This window comes from Topomyia yanbarensis, chromosome 2 (genome assembly GCF_030247195.1).
Source record: "Topomyia yanbarensis strain Yona2022 chromosome 2, ASM3024719v1, whole genome shotgun sequence".
Classification (NCBI taxonomy): domain Eukaryota; kingdom Metazoa; phylum Arthropoda; class Insecta; order Diptera; family Culicidae; genus Topomyia; species Topomyia yanbarensis.
In genome coordinates, this window is record NC_080671.1 from 399,556,390 (window position 1) to 399,574,582 (window position 18,193).

Genomic DNA, 18,193 nt, shown 5'->3' on the forward strand with positions numbered 1-18,193 from the left:
GGAGGTATGTAATGTGTGTGGGGGGTGTAACCCCTCACCGCATACCCCTAGCTCGCCCCTGTCAAAATACAGAAAACCTATATTAGTCAAAAAAAAAAAATGGCTGGGATTAAGTTGACGATGTTTAGAGTGATTGCATAACCTTTCTATAGGACAAAGGCAAAAATGTAAATTTGCTGTGTGACTGCACTCTTCAACCCGTAACTCCGGAACCGGAAGTCGGAGTTAAATGTAATTCAATAGCAGCCTATGGGAGCGTTGTATCTTTCATTTAATACAAAGTTTGGGAAAATCGGTGCGGCCATCTGCGAGTAACCGATATAAATGCACATCGGTCACATACATACACACACACATACATACGCATACACACCCAACTGGAGTACCAACCGGCACATTAGAATCGTAACCAGTACGATCCTAATTACGGCTTACTGGCGGCAGAACACGGATGTGAATAAGGATTTTATCGAAATTTATCCACGGACCGACAGCCACGCCATTCCACTACCACTAGTAAGGATGGGTTACACTTCCCCGAAACGGCGAGAGGGCTAATGGTACTGGCTGCCCCCCGTCCCAATAAAACTTTGGTAGGTCTGTCGCCAAGTACGTTCAAAACCCGACATCTTAGCCGGTGGAAGTAGGCTCAGTTGAAGGCTCCTGACTAGCGCCGATCCGGCTCTGAATACGGTAGCCCATGAATGACCGCGTCAACCCTTGCATGCGACCTCACTGCTCGCAAAGGTAACCATGGGATCATGTGAGGCGACTACTTATTACGGATCTACGCCCGGCTTGGAGTTGGGACCCAAAAAGCATTCAAGAAGACAAAAACAACAAAAATAAGAAAAATTCTAACGGAGCAACTGTGGTGAACCCGTTCGCCAAAGGTGGGCTAGCGAGGTCGCCGACCCAGCATAACGAACAAGTGCAACAGCAAGTGTAACCGCAATAGCATCAGCAGCAGCGAGAGCAGCCTAGAGAGGCTATACCGAGCACGAGCGGCGACAAACGATCTGGACGCCAAGGAAAGCTAGGATTTCAGATGCGCATGCCGAAACCAAGCATTACCTGAGAAGACCAGCAGTAACCCAGACTGCTGGTCTTCTTAGGTACACACTTAATTTGAATTACTGGGTACAGTAAAATTTTGCTGGGGTTTTGAACAGCAAACCGTTCGGTAATCAATTCAGTAAAACAATTCGGTTACCGAACTCTCCGCAATCCGTTCTCTCCAAACGTCAAAAAATACTGGTCAGTCAGCAGTTTCCTCTGAAAATGGCGACTTGACAGATGATTTGCTGTACCTGTTTTGTAAGTTTTTGACGAGGTTCGGTAATGTTGGTACAATTTTGCCGAACAATCAGTCAGTATTTTACTGGATAATGTTTATGTACCGAAAAAACAGAAGTACTGATAAATTCAGTGAAAAATATTGCGGGTTTCAGCAAATTATTCGAAAAATTACTGAAAATCGCTAAAAAGTGAAAACTTTACCGCAATTTTTTAAACAACTTGCTGATAGCTCCGTAAAAATATCACTTTACTGTTCATGTCGTCAAAAGAAATTACTGAACAACTTTTGGCTGGTTTAGTGTGTAAGGAGACAGTTGAGACAACAAATCGAAGAACTCTACGAATTCGTGAAAAGCAAGAGCAACGTGCACGGACAGATCAAGGATCTAGTGATTTGCATCAAAACCGCCGTAGCGGCAGCCAAATGCAAACAGATGGCGTTATTACTAGAGCTAGCTGAAAACTTCGAAAGGGCGCTGAAGATCACAGAAATATCGGAAGCAGAAGCCTATGAGACGCCGAAGGGTGACCGGTCTTCTCGTTCTGGGAAAAGAATAAGGGAAACGCGAAGAGAGGAGGAGGAACTGATGAAGCCCAAGAAGGTCGGTGAAGGACAGCGACACAGGTGAAAATCGCAGAGGGAATGGTGAACCGTAGAAACCGCAGAAGAGCGGAGGAAAAACAGAAAGAAGATCAGGAAAAGAAGAAATAAGACCTTCGGCCACGCCTGCAGAAGCATAGGAGAGACGTTCTTGTCGTCAAAGCAAACGACGGCGTGATGAACGCTGCGATCCTCAAAAGGGTGAGAAAGGATCCCAAGTTGAAGGAGCTGGGGGAAAACGTTATAAGAACCAGGCGTACTCAGAAAGGCGAAATGCTGTTCGAGGTGAAGATAGATCCATTGAGTAAGAGCTCGGCCTATCGGGAACTCGTAACAGATGCGGTGGGAGGAGAAGCAAATATGAGAGCTTTACTTCAGGTCGAGTGCATCTGGACGAGATTACAACGGAAGACGAAGTGAGAAGCGTGCTAATAGAGCAATGTAACTTGGGGAAAGAGCAGATATCAATCAGGTTGAGGCAGGCGCACAGTGGCACACAGACAGCAGTGATACGCTTATCGCCAGCCGCAGCCAACAAGCTTATGTCGACCGGCGAAATCAAAATCGGATGGTCGATGCTCGTTGCGATTGATACCTAGAGCCACTAAACAAATGGAGACATGTTTCAGGTGCCTGGATCTCGGCCACCAGACAAGAAACTGTAGAGCCCCGGACAGATCTGATCTGTGCAGAAAACGACTTCGACAAGAACCTTTACGTGGAAGCACTTCGTGCTGACAGCATCACTCCAATTCCAAGCTACGATGAGCTGTCGGAAACAGTAGCGAGGGCATGTGATGTAACAATGCCGAGGAAAATGCAGCCGTAGAACTACCGGCGTCCGGCGTACTGGTGCAACGAAAAGCTCAGCATCCTCCGGGTTACCTGTCCAAAAATCAGAAGACGCGCAAGATCTGAGGCAATCAAAGAAGAGTGTAAGGTAACATTTCGGGCCGCCACGGTTGCTTTTAAATGCGAGATAGTGCTAAGCAAGTCCACCTGCTACTAGGAGCTGTGCAGAGAAGTAGACGCTAGCCTCTGGGGCAATGCTTACCGTGTCGTTATGGCCAGGATCAAGAGTCCAATGACGCCAGTCGAAATGTGCGCTGACAAATTGAAAATTATCGTGGAGGGTCTTTTCCCGAAGCACGATCTAACCGCATGGCCACCTACACCGTACGTTGATGCAGACGGTGGAAATGCTGGTGACAATCGAGTCTCCAACGTCGAACACCTTATATTGATGAAAAGGGCTGAAAGCGAAGAAAGCTCCCGGACCGGATGGTATCCCCAACGTGACACTGAAGATCGCAATCCGGCGTTTCCGGATATTTTCAAGATGGCCTTACAGAAATTCCTGGACGATGGCTACATCCCGGATAGCTGGAAGATCCAGAAGCTGGTGTTGGTGCTAAAAACAGGGAAACCAGCAGGAGATCCAGCATCATATCGCTGGATCCTATATGCCTGCTGGATACTCTTGGTAAACTTCTGGAAAGGGTCATCCTCAACAGGCCGACGACATACGCTGAAAATGAGAACGGACTATTGCAGAGGCAGTTCGGATTCCGCAAAAGCATATCGACGATGGGGACGCCATCCGCACAGTCATCGCGAGCGCGAAGAAAGTATCGAAGCAAAAGAGAAGGGGTAATCGCTACTGCGCCGTGGTTACAATCGATGTGAATAACGCGTTCAAAAGTGCCTGGGGTTCTGTGCAAGGTTCTGAAAGTTAATTCCGGAACCGAGTACTGGCCTACGAAACGAACATGGGGAAGAGGTCGATTAGGGTCACGGCGGGAGTACCTCAGGGCTCTATACTCGGCCCAAGGCTCTGGAATATAATGTACAACGGAGTGTTAACACTGAAACTGCCCAGGGGACTTCAGATCGTCGGCTTTATAGATGATGTTGTCCTGACGATACGGCGGCTCCCTTGAGGCGAGACCCCTGAGGAGGTTGAGATGTTGACGGCATAGACAATATGCATCGTGGAACCGGGGCGGCTTTCGTCAAGTTGCAGCTGGCTCACCACAAAACGAAGGTAGTGCTGCTCAGAAACCTTAAAAAAATCGTGTCGTGATTAGCGTCGGAGAAATCCTTCCCATCGAAGCGTACGCTGAAGCACTTGGGTGTGGTGGTCGACGATCGGTTAAATTACAACAGTCATATCGACTATGTATGTAAGAAGGCTGCGATGACAACTAACGCATTGGCAAGGATCTTGCCGAACAACGGAGGAGTAAGATGCAGCAGATATCTCCTGGCGGGTATCTCATCCTCAATAATAAGGGCTGGGCTACTACGCTGAACTCAAAGCGGAACTGGACGAAGTTGACAACCACGTGATGCCTAATGGATGCTCCTGTCGCGAGAGCGCACAGAACGATATCGTAATTGCCTGGACAGTCCCCATTCGCATCACTCTGGCTAAGGACGTGAAATGCTACCAGCGGAGAAATGCACGAAATGCAAGGAGACTGGTCAGAGTGGACTCGTTGGCTAAGTGGCAGCAACCGACAAATCCCATATGTGCCGGCGTGGGTGCATAGGAAACATGGAGAGGTGAACTTCCATTTGACGCATTTGTCCGGGTACGGATGCTTCCTGAAGTACCTGCATCGGTTTGGACATGCTTCGTCACACCTTTGCCCGGAGTATGTGAACGTGCAAGAGACACCGGAACACGGGGTCTTCGGATGCCCCAGATTCGAAGAAGTTCGAAGGGGTTTGCCTGGTGTGACAGTGGACAGTATCATCGAAGAGATGTGCCACGACGAGCATATCTGGGACGCGTCAACAGAGTGGTACGCTGCAGAGGAAGTGGCGAAGGGACCAACAAAGTGGCGCCATTGGCTAGAACGTCACCGTGAAAGCACAAATTGGGTTTCGGGAGAAATTCTGCCGCCGGGGAACTCTCCGTCGGCGTGGACTAGATGCACCGCCAGGGACCAGTTGAGTATTACGTGAAGTAGCGCCAGGTTCGGGCACCAGCGAACCGGACGTCAGACTTCATCAGAATCGCCAAACGGAACCTATCTCGACACCCTACCAAGTAGCTCGTGAGTAGGCTAGATCCACCGTCGGGGATTAGACCAAGTAGACCGCGTTGAATAGCTAGTAGTGGGTCTTTGGACCTCAGAACTTATTGGCTGGCCTGTCGAGTTGGCTAGGTCCATCGCCGGGGACTAGATCGAGTAGATCGAGTCGTAGCGTAGCTCCCCGCCAACGAATATCAGTATCGGGAGAAATCTATCGCCGGGGAATTAACGGTAGGGTAGATTCACCGCCGTGGACTACCTGTCAGAATCGTGGTGAAAAGGGGTGCTAATTGGTTAACGAAACAAACACCGGTACCGAGTGAAACTACGTTGCCGGGGAACTCTCAGTCGGAGTAGGGTAGTTCACCGCCGGATTATATCCGTGTAGATACCGATAAAACTGGGAGCGGAATGGCTCAAGGAAGCGGGTATCGGTGTCGGTAGAAATTGCTCCGTCGGGAAACTATCGGGCGGATTAGGGTGAGTTCACGTTATGGGACTAACCGAGTAGATCGTAATAAGGCCGGGAGCTGAATGACTCATAGAAACGGGAGCTAAGTGGCTCATGGAATTAGCATCTAAACGGCTCACGGGAACGAGAGCTAAAATGGTAATGTAATAGATGGAGGCAGAAGCAAGAGAGGAGTGGACAGTTAAATAAAGGCTCAAAGGTCGAGCCATTTCATGAACCAAGTGAGGTTCCGAGATATCGCAGGAAAAAGAGGTGCGACGAATCAGCTGAAAAAGCTCTTCAGGAAGCTGCAGAAAACGCATCGGCCGAAATTAAGGAGACACTGAGGAGTCATTGTAATACTCACTCGGAGAAAAGAGATACGCCGGGGGTGTAAGAGCACGCTAATAGGCAGAAGAGCAAGTTGGAGTCTACCAGCGATTAGCGTTGGGATGTTGGATGTTGACCGTGGCTGGTGGATCGTGAAAAGCCAATAGGTGAACCGGAAAAACGGTAGCAGAAGTAAGCAACGGAGAAGGTAGAGAAGAAAATAGAAAAACGGCAACCTCCTCGGGAGATGTACAAAGGCAATGCACTGACAGTCGATGCGAACGATATAACATCGTACGCAGTTCTTCTCCAGAGAGTGAGAGAGGAATTGTGAGAGCATGTCGTTAAAAACGAGATGAACTCAGCAATGCGATCTTCGAGTAGACGAAGGATCCTTCCATCAATAGCTCGGCCCACTGCGAACAGTGAGGCGAATGCGAAAGTTCTGTCATTGGAAGCCGTGGTCGAGTGCAAGGGGATCACAACCGACGAATAACTGATCGAGCAGTAACCTAGATGTAACAATGACAATCCGGATTAGGAAGTCGTATAGAGGCACTCAAACGGCGGCGATTCGAATACCTGTTGACGGTGGTAACAGGCCGGCGGAAACTGGCTAGAATGGCCACATTGCAAGAGGCTGTATGGAGCAATCAATGTTCTGCGTATAGAAATGCGAAGGCAGGCTAACAATGATGAATTTCATCTTAATCATTGTGACATTCCACAGTAACTGTTGATGCAATCGACAACAGAAACGAAGTGCGACATTGCAATTATTGCAGAGGCGTTACGGGTAACTGGATGGTGAATAGTTCAGGGATGGTGACAATCAAAGTGATGGGTGTCTTCGCTGTTCAAGAGATGGTGGATAGCAAACACGAAGGCTTCGTGATCGCCAAGCTGAAGACGGAGACATATGTGAAAGTGATGAAGAAAGAGGAACTTATGAAGGCGATGATCGTCGAGGTGAAGAAAGTGATATACGCCCCATTTATGCGATAAGCAATCCGGAAGATAGACCCTACGGTCAACACCTTCAAGATGTTCATCGAAAAGTCACTAGGTAAGCAAGCAACCGTATAAGCATGGTATTAGTACTTTTTACAGAGAAGAAGGGGAATCACCGGTGGCAAACATGAATTGGAGAGTTGAAGAAGACTACATGCTTAGTAACACCTGTCAATATGGAACAGCATCGGCTGACGAAATCATGCAGTAAAACGGATGGCAACAATCGGCAAGGGTTGCGTAAACAGTGTCAAGGATCTCTTTGTTGAAGGACTGTCCTCTGGACAATGGTGGAAGAGAACAGCAGGGGGATTGCGACAAAATCACGCCAAGAACAGTGGAGCTACGAAATATGTAGCAATCAATTTACTGGTGGAACAAGATTATCGGCGCCTTTTGCGCTAGGTGTTTTGAACCCAGAAGATACTTTCAGAGAGTGAGTACAGAGGTAGTCAGAGGTGACATAAAACGAGAGATAAACATCATTTTCATCCCTTCCAAAGTAAGAAGTGATCATCTCAGAAAACTCCAATGACCTCAGCTAGGATTGAACACAGACACCTTGGGGTAAGAAACGGTCATGCTTGTCTCCCAACCACTGCCGTGAACCGGGGCTGTTTACGCGTTAAGAGTTGTGATAGACAAAAACAGAGTTCGAGAGCCCCCTACGGAAAATTAAAAGAATTTAAACGAATCAAGCAACAAAGGAGATATTGGTTAGGTGTTATTATGACAATAGTCGGGCAGTCATCGCGGTAGCGCTGCATATTAGAAGGGTGCCTGATTACCTATAAAGGATCTCGATGATCTACTTCCAGAACCGAATTGTGGTGTATGACAAAGGAAACTATCAAATGACGCCCAGTTTTATTGCAAGTGTTCTGCAAAGCTGCATCCCGTGTTCCACACTGGGAAATGGGGTGTAGGATTGTGTGTGTCCATTAAGGATATCTAGCGTACAGTACATGGTAGAGCTAATTATTAAACGATTAAGATCACTTACCATTCAAACTATCAGCTGGCACCATGGAGCTCCCGCAGTTGCAGCACACAAACTTTTCCGTCCGACCGCTCCCGGTTGACTTCACCGGGGTACACATACTTCTCCGTTCGACGCCACGATCCTCGTTAACGCTGACAGATCTTGACCCGCCGGATTCCTCGTTACTTTGCACCAGACGCAGCTTGGTGAATGCTTTCAGCAAATCGTTTCCGCAGGAATGTCGCACCGGGGCCGTTCCATTCGTTGGCGTCAAACATCCGGACGGGGGTAGATCCTCGTCTAAATTGAGTGAACTGGGTCGCGAACTGGCCGGACTGGTTCCGATGTCCGAGGCGCGACGGGAAATCTTCCGCATGTTTACGGTTACTCGAGTCGTGAGTTTCTTTTTGCGTGCACTTCCCGCAGGAAGTGCCGTGCTGGATGCTTGTGAAGTATTGGTCGTGTCTAGTCCGGGTAGATCGGAACTAGAGACGATGCTTTCCCGGTAAACGGTGCGCTGGATGACGCTTGCGGCGTTGTTGGCTTTGCGGCGAATGAATAGCTGTGAGTTTGGGTTGAACACGGGTGTTTCTGGCAGTACCGTTTGCTGCTGATACTGTAGTAGTTCTTCCTTCTTGTTCAACGTATTGTTAGTGAGCACAACGTCCAATCGAGTTACCGCTCGCGGCGGTTCGCTCTCTAGCGGATGCTGCTCGATTGTTTTCTCAAGCTCAAGAACTTTCGTTGGAATGAGGAGATTTTCCTCAACAACAACAGACTCTTCGGAGATTACTTTTCCTTCTGGTGGTTTTTTGGAACAATCCAGTTTTCTGTTAGGGCTGTAGTCGTAGCCGGTATCTTCGAAAGTAGTCTCTATCTTACGTATTGCATCGCGAACTGAAGTTAAATGCGCTGTTATCACAGTGGCCGAAGTATCTGCCTGTCCTTCGTCAAGACTGTCAGCCGAGTGGTGAAGTTTTGAACGCTCGCAAATCTCCTTTTCTTTTTTCCACAGGGTACCTTCAAAAACATTATGAACGGATTCCGCTTTATTGTTAACTTCCCGGGCAGCTGGTTCGTCAAGATCAATGTCCACGATTGTCGGTGTTGTTTTGTTAAACTCTTGGCTGTGCGCTTTTAGTTTTTCTCCCATCTCTGGCGTTCGGATAACATTCACACTAATATTAATTCTCCTCGGTTTGATTTCCTGCATCGACGAGGAAATGTTCAAGTTCAGTGGATTACTCAAACCACCATGGGACCGACTGTCCCGGCCTACCTGGGAGCTCAAATCGTTGAAGAACGAGCAAGTTCTTCGACCTTGCGGTGAAACCGGTGTTGAAGTGTTCTCATCGGAAATGACCAGTTTTTGATCGGAAAGCCAAGCGTGTTTTCGAATCTTGTTCTTCCTAGCGATCGGGGTATCGGGCAGCGTGAAATCTCCGATGGTGAATCGCATTGAGTTGGAAAGTTTCGAACAGAGACTCTTTCGTTTGGTTCCCGGTGAACTGTCGCAGGATACCGCCTGTTGATTTTCGTTTGTGCAGTCGTACGCCGGAGGTTCATCCACTATGATTTCCTTCAAAAATTTGGATTTTTCGCTGTTGATATTCGTTTTTGCTGGACTTTCCTTACAGTAAACTTCCAACGGTCCAATGGTTTCTGGCTCGTTCTGTTTAGTTTGTTGTATGTTTGCAATAGGGACCTTGTCTGGATTGTTATCTGATTCTGTTGTGCTTAGTCTGTGGAAGCTACCAGTTTGGTTGTCGAAGGTTGTTGGCTCGAAAAGTTCCTTAGCTGCACGCTTGCTAGATCTGTCGGGTTTCTTGTGTTTCTTCACCGTACTGGTTCGTCCGTAGACAACCTGCTTCGAAGATCGAGGTGACAGGAATTTGTTGTTGAAATCGAATATCGATTGATAGATAGCCGAATGGGACAGATTGAAGCTTGAACCGAACGGAGACTTCTTCGGTTTGGACTCATCTACTGCTTCCTTTTGCACTGGTGTTTTGTTTATCTTGCGAGAAGGTTTCTTCGGTTGCGGCTTCGTTCGTTTCGGTACGGCACTATCAGCTGAACCGTTCGTCGTTTTGTTGACGTAATCTGGTTGCGTATTGGTGGATTGGAAATATATTTTATCCGTCTTTTCCATTGCATTTTGCTTCCGAATGTCGTTCAGCTCGTTCTTTTTTCTTATCTCCGAAGCGTTCAATTGTTCTTCGTAGTCCTCGGCAAACTCATTTGCCTGGAAGTTCTTATTCAAGCCGTTCTCTATCAGTAAACATTCCAAGGTATCCAATATATCCGTTACAGTTAGTTTTCGCCCGTTGAGATAGGCTAGTCCGTTTTCGAAAACTTGTCGGAAGCGATCACATCGTTCTTTCTCGAACATTGGTAACTGCAGACTGGCAGAAGCCTGTAATTTCTCCAACTCTTGTCGACTGTACACCACAAATGGAACGTAGCCATTTAGGATCTCCCACAGAAGCAATGTAAGCGAATACACATCCGTATTCTTGCTCGGGAAGACGAAGTTGGATTTCGGGACCAGTAGCTCAGGAGCGACGTAGTAGAAGAGGGAAAACTTTTCTCGGTATTCTTTACAGTACGGCAAGTAGCGACTAGTTCGGCAATCGTACGCACCAGTGTCACCTAAAGGACTAATCTGACCTTTTCTGCTTTCGGAAACTTGCTTGGACAGTTTACGATACTTATCCCGTAGAAACTGTTCATCATTCTTTATCAACCGCGAGTAGGTGGTGATCTTCTTAAGTTCTTCGTGTTGCGAAGAGGTCATGGAATTTCGCGAAGATGAGGTACTGCCGTAGCGTTCTTCAATCTCTTTACGAATCGAATCGGAAGCCTCGGTGGTCAACTCAAATGATGTCAGTTTTACTGTGTACGGATACCTTCTCATCAGAATGCAGCCACTGGATATGTTGGAATGAATGTAACCGCACTCCTGCAGGTAGGATACAGCCAGCGAGATCTGTTGCACAACAGTAATGGCGTGTAGTAAGGACAGCCGCTTGTTCTGAAAGAAACAATTTTTTCTAACATTCTGATTAATGTCTAAAATAGAGCGGTCACTTACCATTTTATGAATGTAGTCAAACAGAGTAAAATCGAACGGTTCGAACACCAGGGTAGCCTGGTTAAGACCGGCATCGTAACAAACCGCCATCAGCGTAGCGATTGCGTAGTGCTTGATCTGATTCAGCAGTTCGAAATCTTTTTTGCAAGCTTCCTCGGCAAAGTACAAACTACGTTCCACACTGAGCGAGTATTTCCGCAACGTCACCGGAGTGTTGCGAAACATTCCACAAGAGAATTCCAACGGGGCCATAAAGCTGCTTCGTAGCGCTCCAACTCGGTAGTGAACCTCTTTAGGCCAACAGATCAGCAGCTGGCTGGAGGATCGCTGGAAGTATTCTAGCAACCCCTTCTCGGTAAATTGTTTCTGCAGAAAGTCGTCCGATAGCTGAATACTTTTGCTCCACTTTTCCAGCGAATCCAGTTCCAGTAGAATATCCTGTGGTTCGTGGATTACTAGATCAACTTCATCGAACAGGCCAACTTCTTCGCCCTTAACTGTGCTTTGATTGGATCGATCCAGGTCGGTTACGATTTGAGGTGCTCGTTCCTTCAGGACGCTGATTGGTTCGTGGATCATGCTGGTACTGTCATCGATTACCACGGTGGAACGCTGAATGTCACTGTTCAGGAAGCGGAAATTTTCATTGATGACCTCTTCGCAAGCTCGGATATCGTTGGTGCAGTTCAGTTCCGACTGAGTATCGGTTGTATCACTGAATGGAAGAGCATAGTCCACCAGATCGCCGTGTTTGTTAATGACCGTTTGGTAGGAAGGTGACTTTCGTCGTTCCTTGCTGGCAGGACTGTTGGCAGTTGAATTGAGAGGTTTCATGTCTCCCCGATAGGCGCGTGATGAGATGATGTGCTCGTCGTAGATTGACGACGAGTTGAGGTCGTACTTGCGATAGGAACCAGCGAACGGAGATTCCGAACCGCTACCGATGGTACGGTTGTGCTTCTTTTCCACTAGAACGGGCGGATCGGACGATGGCATCGGCGGTGGAGGGGCTGGTTTGTCCTTGAAGCTGCGGGAGCGAGCTGACTTCTGCAATAAGTTCACTGCTTTTTTCGATGTAGAATCAACAACCGCTGGACTTGTGCGACAGGCCAAACTATTTTTCGAATACGGGCTTGAATTTTCTTTATAAAATCTGCTTGGAGGGCTTTCTACAGCGTAGGTGTCTCCGATTGTATCGTTTGTACGCATCTGTTCAAACTCTTCACGTTCGTTTTCATAGATCGTGTTATTGTTGGTTTTGGAAACGTTGAATTTGATTCTTCCGGGTGTTGCCGAAGCCATCACGGACGGAAGCGAAAATCTCTCGTGAACATTATTATTTTTACCATTGTTTAAACTATGCTCGCCATTCTCCGGAATCCTGTTAATATTTCTATAGAATTCAACTGACCGCTTAGGTTTCTTGGGTACACCTGCGTCCTGACGATGTCTGGTATATCGAGGACTTTTTGGGATATCAAGCCTCCGGTTCAAAACCCTACGTTCCTCGCTGTTGATGTCAATGTCCGAACTGAAGTCACTGACCTCGCCACCTTCGGAGTCCTTTTCCTCCTCAATAACACTCGGAATCCTACGGTCGGGTGACACCAGCGTACATCCCTCACTAATTCTTTCAAGTCTTTGTTTCGCGCGCCATTCGTTGAATTTGTTCAGCTTGTCGATGTACGCCTGGTCCCGGTTGGCGCTGGCACCGCTTTCGGTTATGTTCTTGGTAACCGGTGGTGCACTCTCGCGGCGTCGGTGCAGGTTAGTGTCCCTGGAAAGAAATTCGAACGACACTATTAGGTATGACATTTGTACAAGTGACCAACTAATCTACGATTGCTAGATCTCCGTTCCCATACTTGATAGGGCGTGAACACAAAGCCCAAAGAAAGCTATCCCACGACTGCTACGATCAACTGGAATGTACAACCCAACTTGGGTTAGTTGGTCAGATTCCGTTTTCAACCATTGTTTTCCCATTTTAAATTCCTCATTCGCCTACAACCCGGAGACGTTAACTAGATACGAGTGTGATAATTTTTCTTCGTTCATTAACAAATTACGGCGTACATGTGAAAAACAAAAGACACGTTTTCCACTGCTTCGGAGACATACGTATGTATTTCCATTTTGCGGGGTCAACTATTTCTATCCCATCGCCGGAAGAAGATCGGCAAACAGACAATGGTTCGCTTTGCTGTGCAGCAATCTCGCATAGAAAGCGGACGGAAAATGGCGAGGTTTTCACACTTTCATTTGGCTTTCCCGTCCGCCCGCTTTAATGTCATGATTAATTGGATTGGTTTTTCGCAAAGCGCTTGCTTTGTTCTGTATATTGCTTGCTGCGGCGCTACGCGATCGTCTGTTCGTTGCGTCCAACGAGTCACGCCAAGTCCCGCTGTACGATATGGACCGAATGAAAAAGATATGGAAGGGTGTCTCCTACATTTAAAAACCCGCAGGAAAAAGATTTCTTTTCACATAGGCGAATTCAGACTGGTTGAAAACAAAATACTTATTGTGTGTTCTAAACAATGTCATGACGATTGTATTAAAAAAACAGCTGAGACACCCTAATCAGCATCGTCAGGCAATCGGTAAACATAGTCTCATTAATCGATTTGTTTACCGTCTGCGGCGCAGGTTCACGGGAGCTAATCCTAGCAAAAGCCACTTTACCGAAAACCAACAGTGCGTAGAGTAGAGAAAAAAACGCGTCACTATAAACCTAGCGGAATGTCTCGCAACCGGAGCCTGCCGCACGCAGCAGGCATGGTTCGTCACTTCTGCCGGGCCGGCCGGTACAAATCTCTTGTTTGGTCGACGCGTCGAGCTATTGGGCTCGGTTGTAATCGAATTATCCGATCAATTTGCATTTTTCCTCGGAAGAAAGTGAAATGATACGGGTGTGGAAAAATTGGTTTGCCATGATCTTCGAAATCATGCTCGAATTTGCGGAATTATAATCCGTCCACTCATGTAATCAATTACATGTGCAGTCGCTCGGTCTAAATACGGGCGTCTTATTTAGAGCGTTAGCGAATCTATTTAAAATTAATTGATGTGGTTCGATTCACGGGTAATTGAGAACGCCCACTGTGGTAAGTCAGTCAACAGTTGGATAATGTTTGAAATAATTTTGTATGAGAAATATTTGAATGTTATGTATTAATAAAATAAGCGTTTCATCCAGTATCTGTATTGACAGAAAGATATTGATAAAGATGTTTCAACTTTTTCCTACTGTAAAGTACAAAATCCGGTCACGCAACATGGCTCACCTATTGCAGCAGACTACGAAGCCAAGGCCAGCGTCTCACCTTGGTATAGGCGATCCACGAGATCACAGCATAATACAAGCTACCTTCTAATTAATCACATTTCGCGTATAGTATCAGGGATGGCCACATACCACAGAAAGAGGCCTTTCTTTCAATCTTGCCGACCGACCGGATGCAAGTGATTATCAAAGTCAACATGGGACGGGATCGGTAAATTGGCTTTTTCCGCCAGGGGCGTTGTTAGGTGAATGGAATAGATGCGGTATCAGTCGGTTCAGAGGACGGACGAGCAAGAGTAAATTAATTTCAAGTCAAGATTTGATCCGAATTCGCCAATGGCAAAACAAATAAATTATATAAAGAGAGCTTATTTTGGCATAACACTATTTTATTAATTATTCGGCCTACAATCGATAAAATGCGTATAAAATGGCATCAATATTTGAATGGCTGGCGTCCAAAAGGGGGTAATCCACATTTTTTACAACAATCGGAAAAAACTTTCGCATTTCCAAATTTACAATTTTTTATTCTAAAACACATTTTTTATTAGTAGTTCATAGATTCAAGTTGTTTAGGAAAAATAAAATCATTACATTTACATACTACTTTTCAATTTCCGAGCATTTTCTTAATTCGTGGGGGAGGGGGGTTCCTTATCTTTCTTTTTAGAGTTATATGTCTATGGAAAAGTTGTTGTATAGCAACCAGCGATTTATTTGATCGCACCATATTACTTCTAAATTCAGTCACTAGGGCGGCGCAGTTATCAAGATTTTAATGGAACTAGGTAGAAAGATAGTGTCTACGACGAAGTTGTATGTTGGGTAAATGTAAGTATATCTTCTGAAAATACAAACTTTTATGGTCCTACATCCTAATTTATTCTTGTTTAATTGTTCAGCGTTTTGCTACACTACATAATTTGGGTCTACTATGAGGAGAAAACCACAATGAGTACACAATCAGTTGCGTAGCTAGAAATTCGGTTTGGTGGGGGTTTTGATAAAAATCGATTATTTGTTGAAAATACTAGAATTTGATGACCCCCTCGTAAACGTGCACAGGCGCATTAAAAAAATAACAGTAGAACCCTATTAGTTGTGTTGTGTTGTAATAATTGTAGTTTTTAGTACTAGTGTACAACTGTGTGCTAGTCGTGTGTCTATCTGTGCATGTGGGCGTCTGAGTGTTTGTGACATATGGACCAGAGAATGGATGCAGAACTGGCTTATATGATGGAATAGTGGGTGATCCTTCTTGGGATTCGTTGGTCACTTTTTAATGGTGTTCAATTCGTGCATTTGATTCGATTCATTCGGATTGGATAAATGAAGGTACGATTAATTTACCGACGCACGTCAATCATCCATTCCCGTCCATCATAGCATGAGAAACTTCTAACGGAATGCAATTGTCGTTAATGGTAAATATATAACATTTTCTGGCATTTAGACGATTCCAAGTAGTTTAATTGCATGGTACATGTGTGTGGTTCAATTTATATTCAATAACAGTACTAACTCTATGCTTTATTTCATTTTATTTTATTTATTTTCGGTCTCATGCGTCATATTCCTCTGATGACTTCTCCGAGTTAATTTAACATAAAAGGGCAACATTGCTGTCAACAATGACTATTCGCTGCCATCAGACGTCGCCATGTTTTAGAAAAATTGAGATGTACTTTCATACTAAATTGAATCAGATAAGTAGGAACGAACAACAAACTGCAAGTAGAATATTACACATGTCTTATTTTAACATCATGCATATTTGTATTAACATATTATTTACAGAGTTTTAGGCATTTTTCAATGCACGGCTAGTGACCTCAAAAAATACAAGAAATCCGCTTCAAGATGTTGATTACAATACGCCTCGATAGTGGTGTATCGAGGAGGCCGGGAGGGCTGATATGAGCCTTTTTTTCTGTTCTATACCTTTCCTCTATTTACCCTCTCATAGCCGACAAATAACCAGTAACAAATAGATAATTGAGAAAGGATGTGCTATGTGTGGTGGTGGGCTATTTAAGTATTGGTAGAGTTTGAAGTACTAATGTATGTCTTTCATGTGATGATCATGAATTCAGCTATATCCTGTACCTATCTAATCTATTACGTCTCTCATATGTTGTCCCTTATTTCTTCTTTTCGAGTCCTATACTGCCATCCTACAACCGCCTTCAGCTGGGTCAGCAAAGATGGTGATAATGAACGTCTTAACACTCACACATTCTCAAACGCGGTCTGAAGCGGGAACCTACAAAAATGCCCTCGCGCACGCGATTACGAATCGATCACGTCCGGAAGTCTATCCTTGATCCTAGATCCTGCCTTCAGCTGGACCAATTAAGAAAATACGCTCATACCTATTAGACAACACGTCTCATGGCGACATGACCGGGAACCCTATCGATATAAACGATCCCACTCTCTGCCAGAATTCTAACCGCGCACCGAAAATTTAATATCAGACTCACGGTTCGCGCGACCATTCAAGAACACACGTTATAAAATCACGTTAGCGCACAAACGTTAGAGCCCCTCGCGATTTTCCAAGCAACCTACGCCCACGAACTCGCAAACATGATTACACCCCGGTGATAAGGTGAAAATTTCAGCACTCATAAACTTACCAACGCGATCTCAAGCGTCAACCTACAAACTCCCGCGCTCGCGCCATCATGAATCGGGATCGTCCGGAAGTCTCTATCCTCGGTACCAACAATCTAGGTCCTTGTTAATTATTAAAAAAAATAATAAAATTTAAAAATAACTCCCATATCCACTAGACAAAGCGTTCCATGGCGACATGACCGGAAACTCTAGTGATATGGGGTAACTATCTCCCTGTCAGAATGTGATCCGTACACCGAAAACTAAAGATCAGAATGACGGTCCGCGAATATATGAATGGCCGCAGGGTTTCAAAATCGAACTTATACACGCGAAGTCACATACACGCGAGCACACGCGACAAACCATCAACATACGAACGCTTAAGCTCTTCGCGATCATCTACGTACACCTATGCCCGCGATCGCGTAAACTTGATAACACTCCGGCAATTGTGTAAACGTTTTAGTACTTACGAAGTTCCAAACGCGGTCTCAAACGCGAACCCGCAAACGCGCGCGAACATGAATCGGTCACGTTTGGAAATCTTTAGCCTTCATTCTAGCAATTTAGGTCCATACATTCAGTTGGGCCAATAAAAAAAAATAAAGCTCATATCCACTAGACCACGCGTTCTACGGCGACATGATTGGGAACTCTAATGATATGGAAGAAGCCACTTTCTTCTGGAATCTGAAGCGTACACAAAAAAAATTAAGTATCAGATTCACGGCCCGCGCGCGATCATTCTAGAACACACGCGAATGTGCGAAAGGCACACGGTTATGAAATAGAATTTATACACGCGAAGTTACATACACGTTAGCACACGCGACATACAAACGCACACGCGATCGAGCACGTTAACGTACAAATGTTCGAGACCTTCGCGATGATACACGCGATCGCGAGTCCCTGCGCCCGCACATACCTGAACCGTACAATGAATATCACATTCAGAATCACGGCCCGCTACAATTGGCCTAATGCAGTGTTTTATTGGGCGACATTGCCTGTCTCGTCTGCAAATTGTAGTATGTGATTCTGACGGGGAGCCCTTCCGAGAACCTAGCTCTACAGCTCCAGTAGGACAACTCTCGAAAAAAAATGCTAGAATTTGATGCCCCTTTCCTATGTTGAGGGGTTTGACGGTATTGCAAACATCATCAAGCATATTGCGTACATTAGTGCTACAGACCCTCTGACAGACAATTGCTTACGCCTCGATAGTGGCGCAGGAGACCGAGAGGGCTTATGGGCCTTTTTTATGTTTTGTGTTTCGTCATACTCTGTGCCAGACCATACTAACGCCCAACCACTAGTCTGTGCGCCGCACAGTGTCGCCTAGCCGGACAAAACCTCAACATTTTATTTTAGATTTTTCGTGATTTAACATTTTTCTCTGCTTCTTAACAGGTTGAATAGAGTCATCTCAAAATATTAAGTCCCGAAGACGAGAGTTCAATTTTTACATAA

At 45.8% G+C, this 18,193-nt stretch overlaps 1 protein-coding gene across 2 annotated transcripts in view; it reads right to left on the minus strand.

Annotated features, from left to right (window-relative positions):
- Positions 1-18,193, minus strand: part of LOC131684905 (uncharacterized) — a 78,473-nt gene that overhangs the window by 1,907 nt on the left and 58,373 nt on the right. For both annotated transcript variants that reach the window (XM_058968153.1, XM_058968154.1), the window contains 2 exons: positions 10,810-12,586; positions 7,737-10,749 (listed from right to left, as the gene is read on the minus strand). In XM_058968153.1, the coding sequence (XP_058824136.1) occupies positions 7,737-10,749; positions 10,810-12,586 (4,790 nt within the window). The remainder of the gene's footprint in view (positions 1-7,736; positions 10,750-10,809; positions 12,587-18,193) is intronic.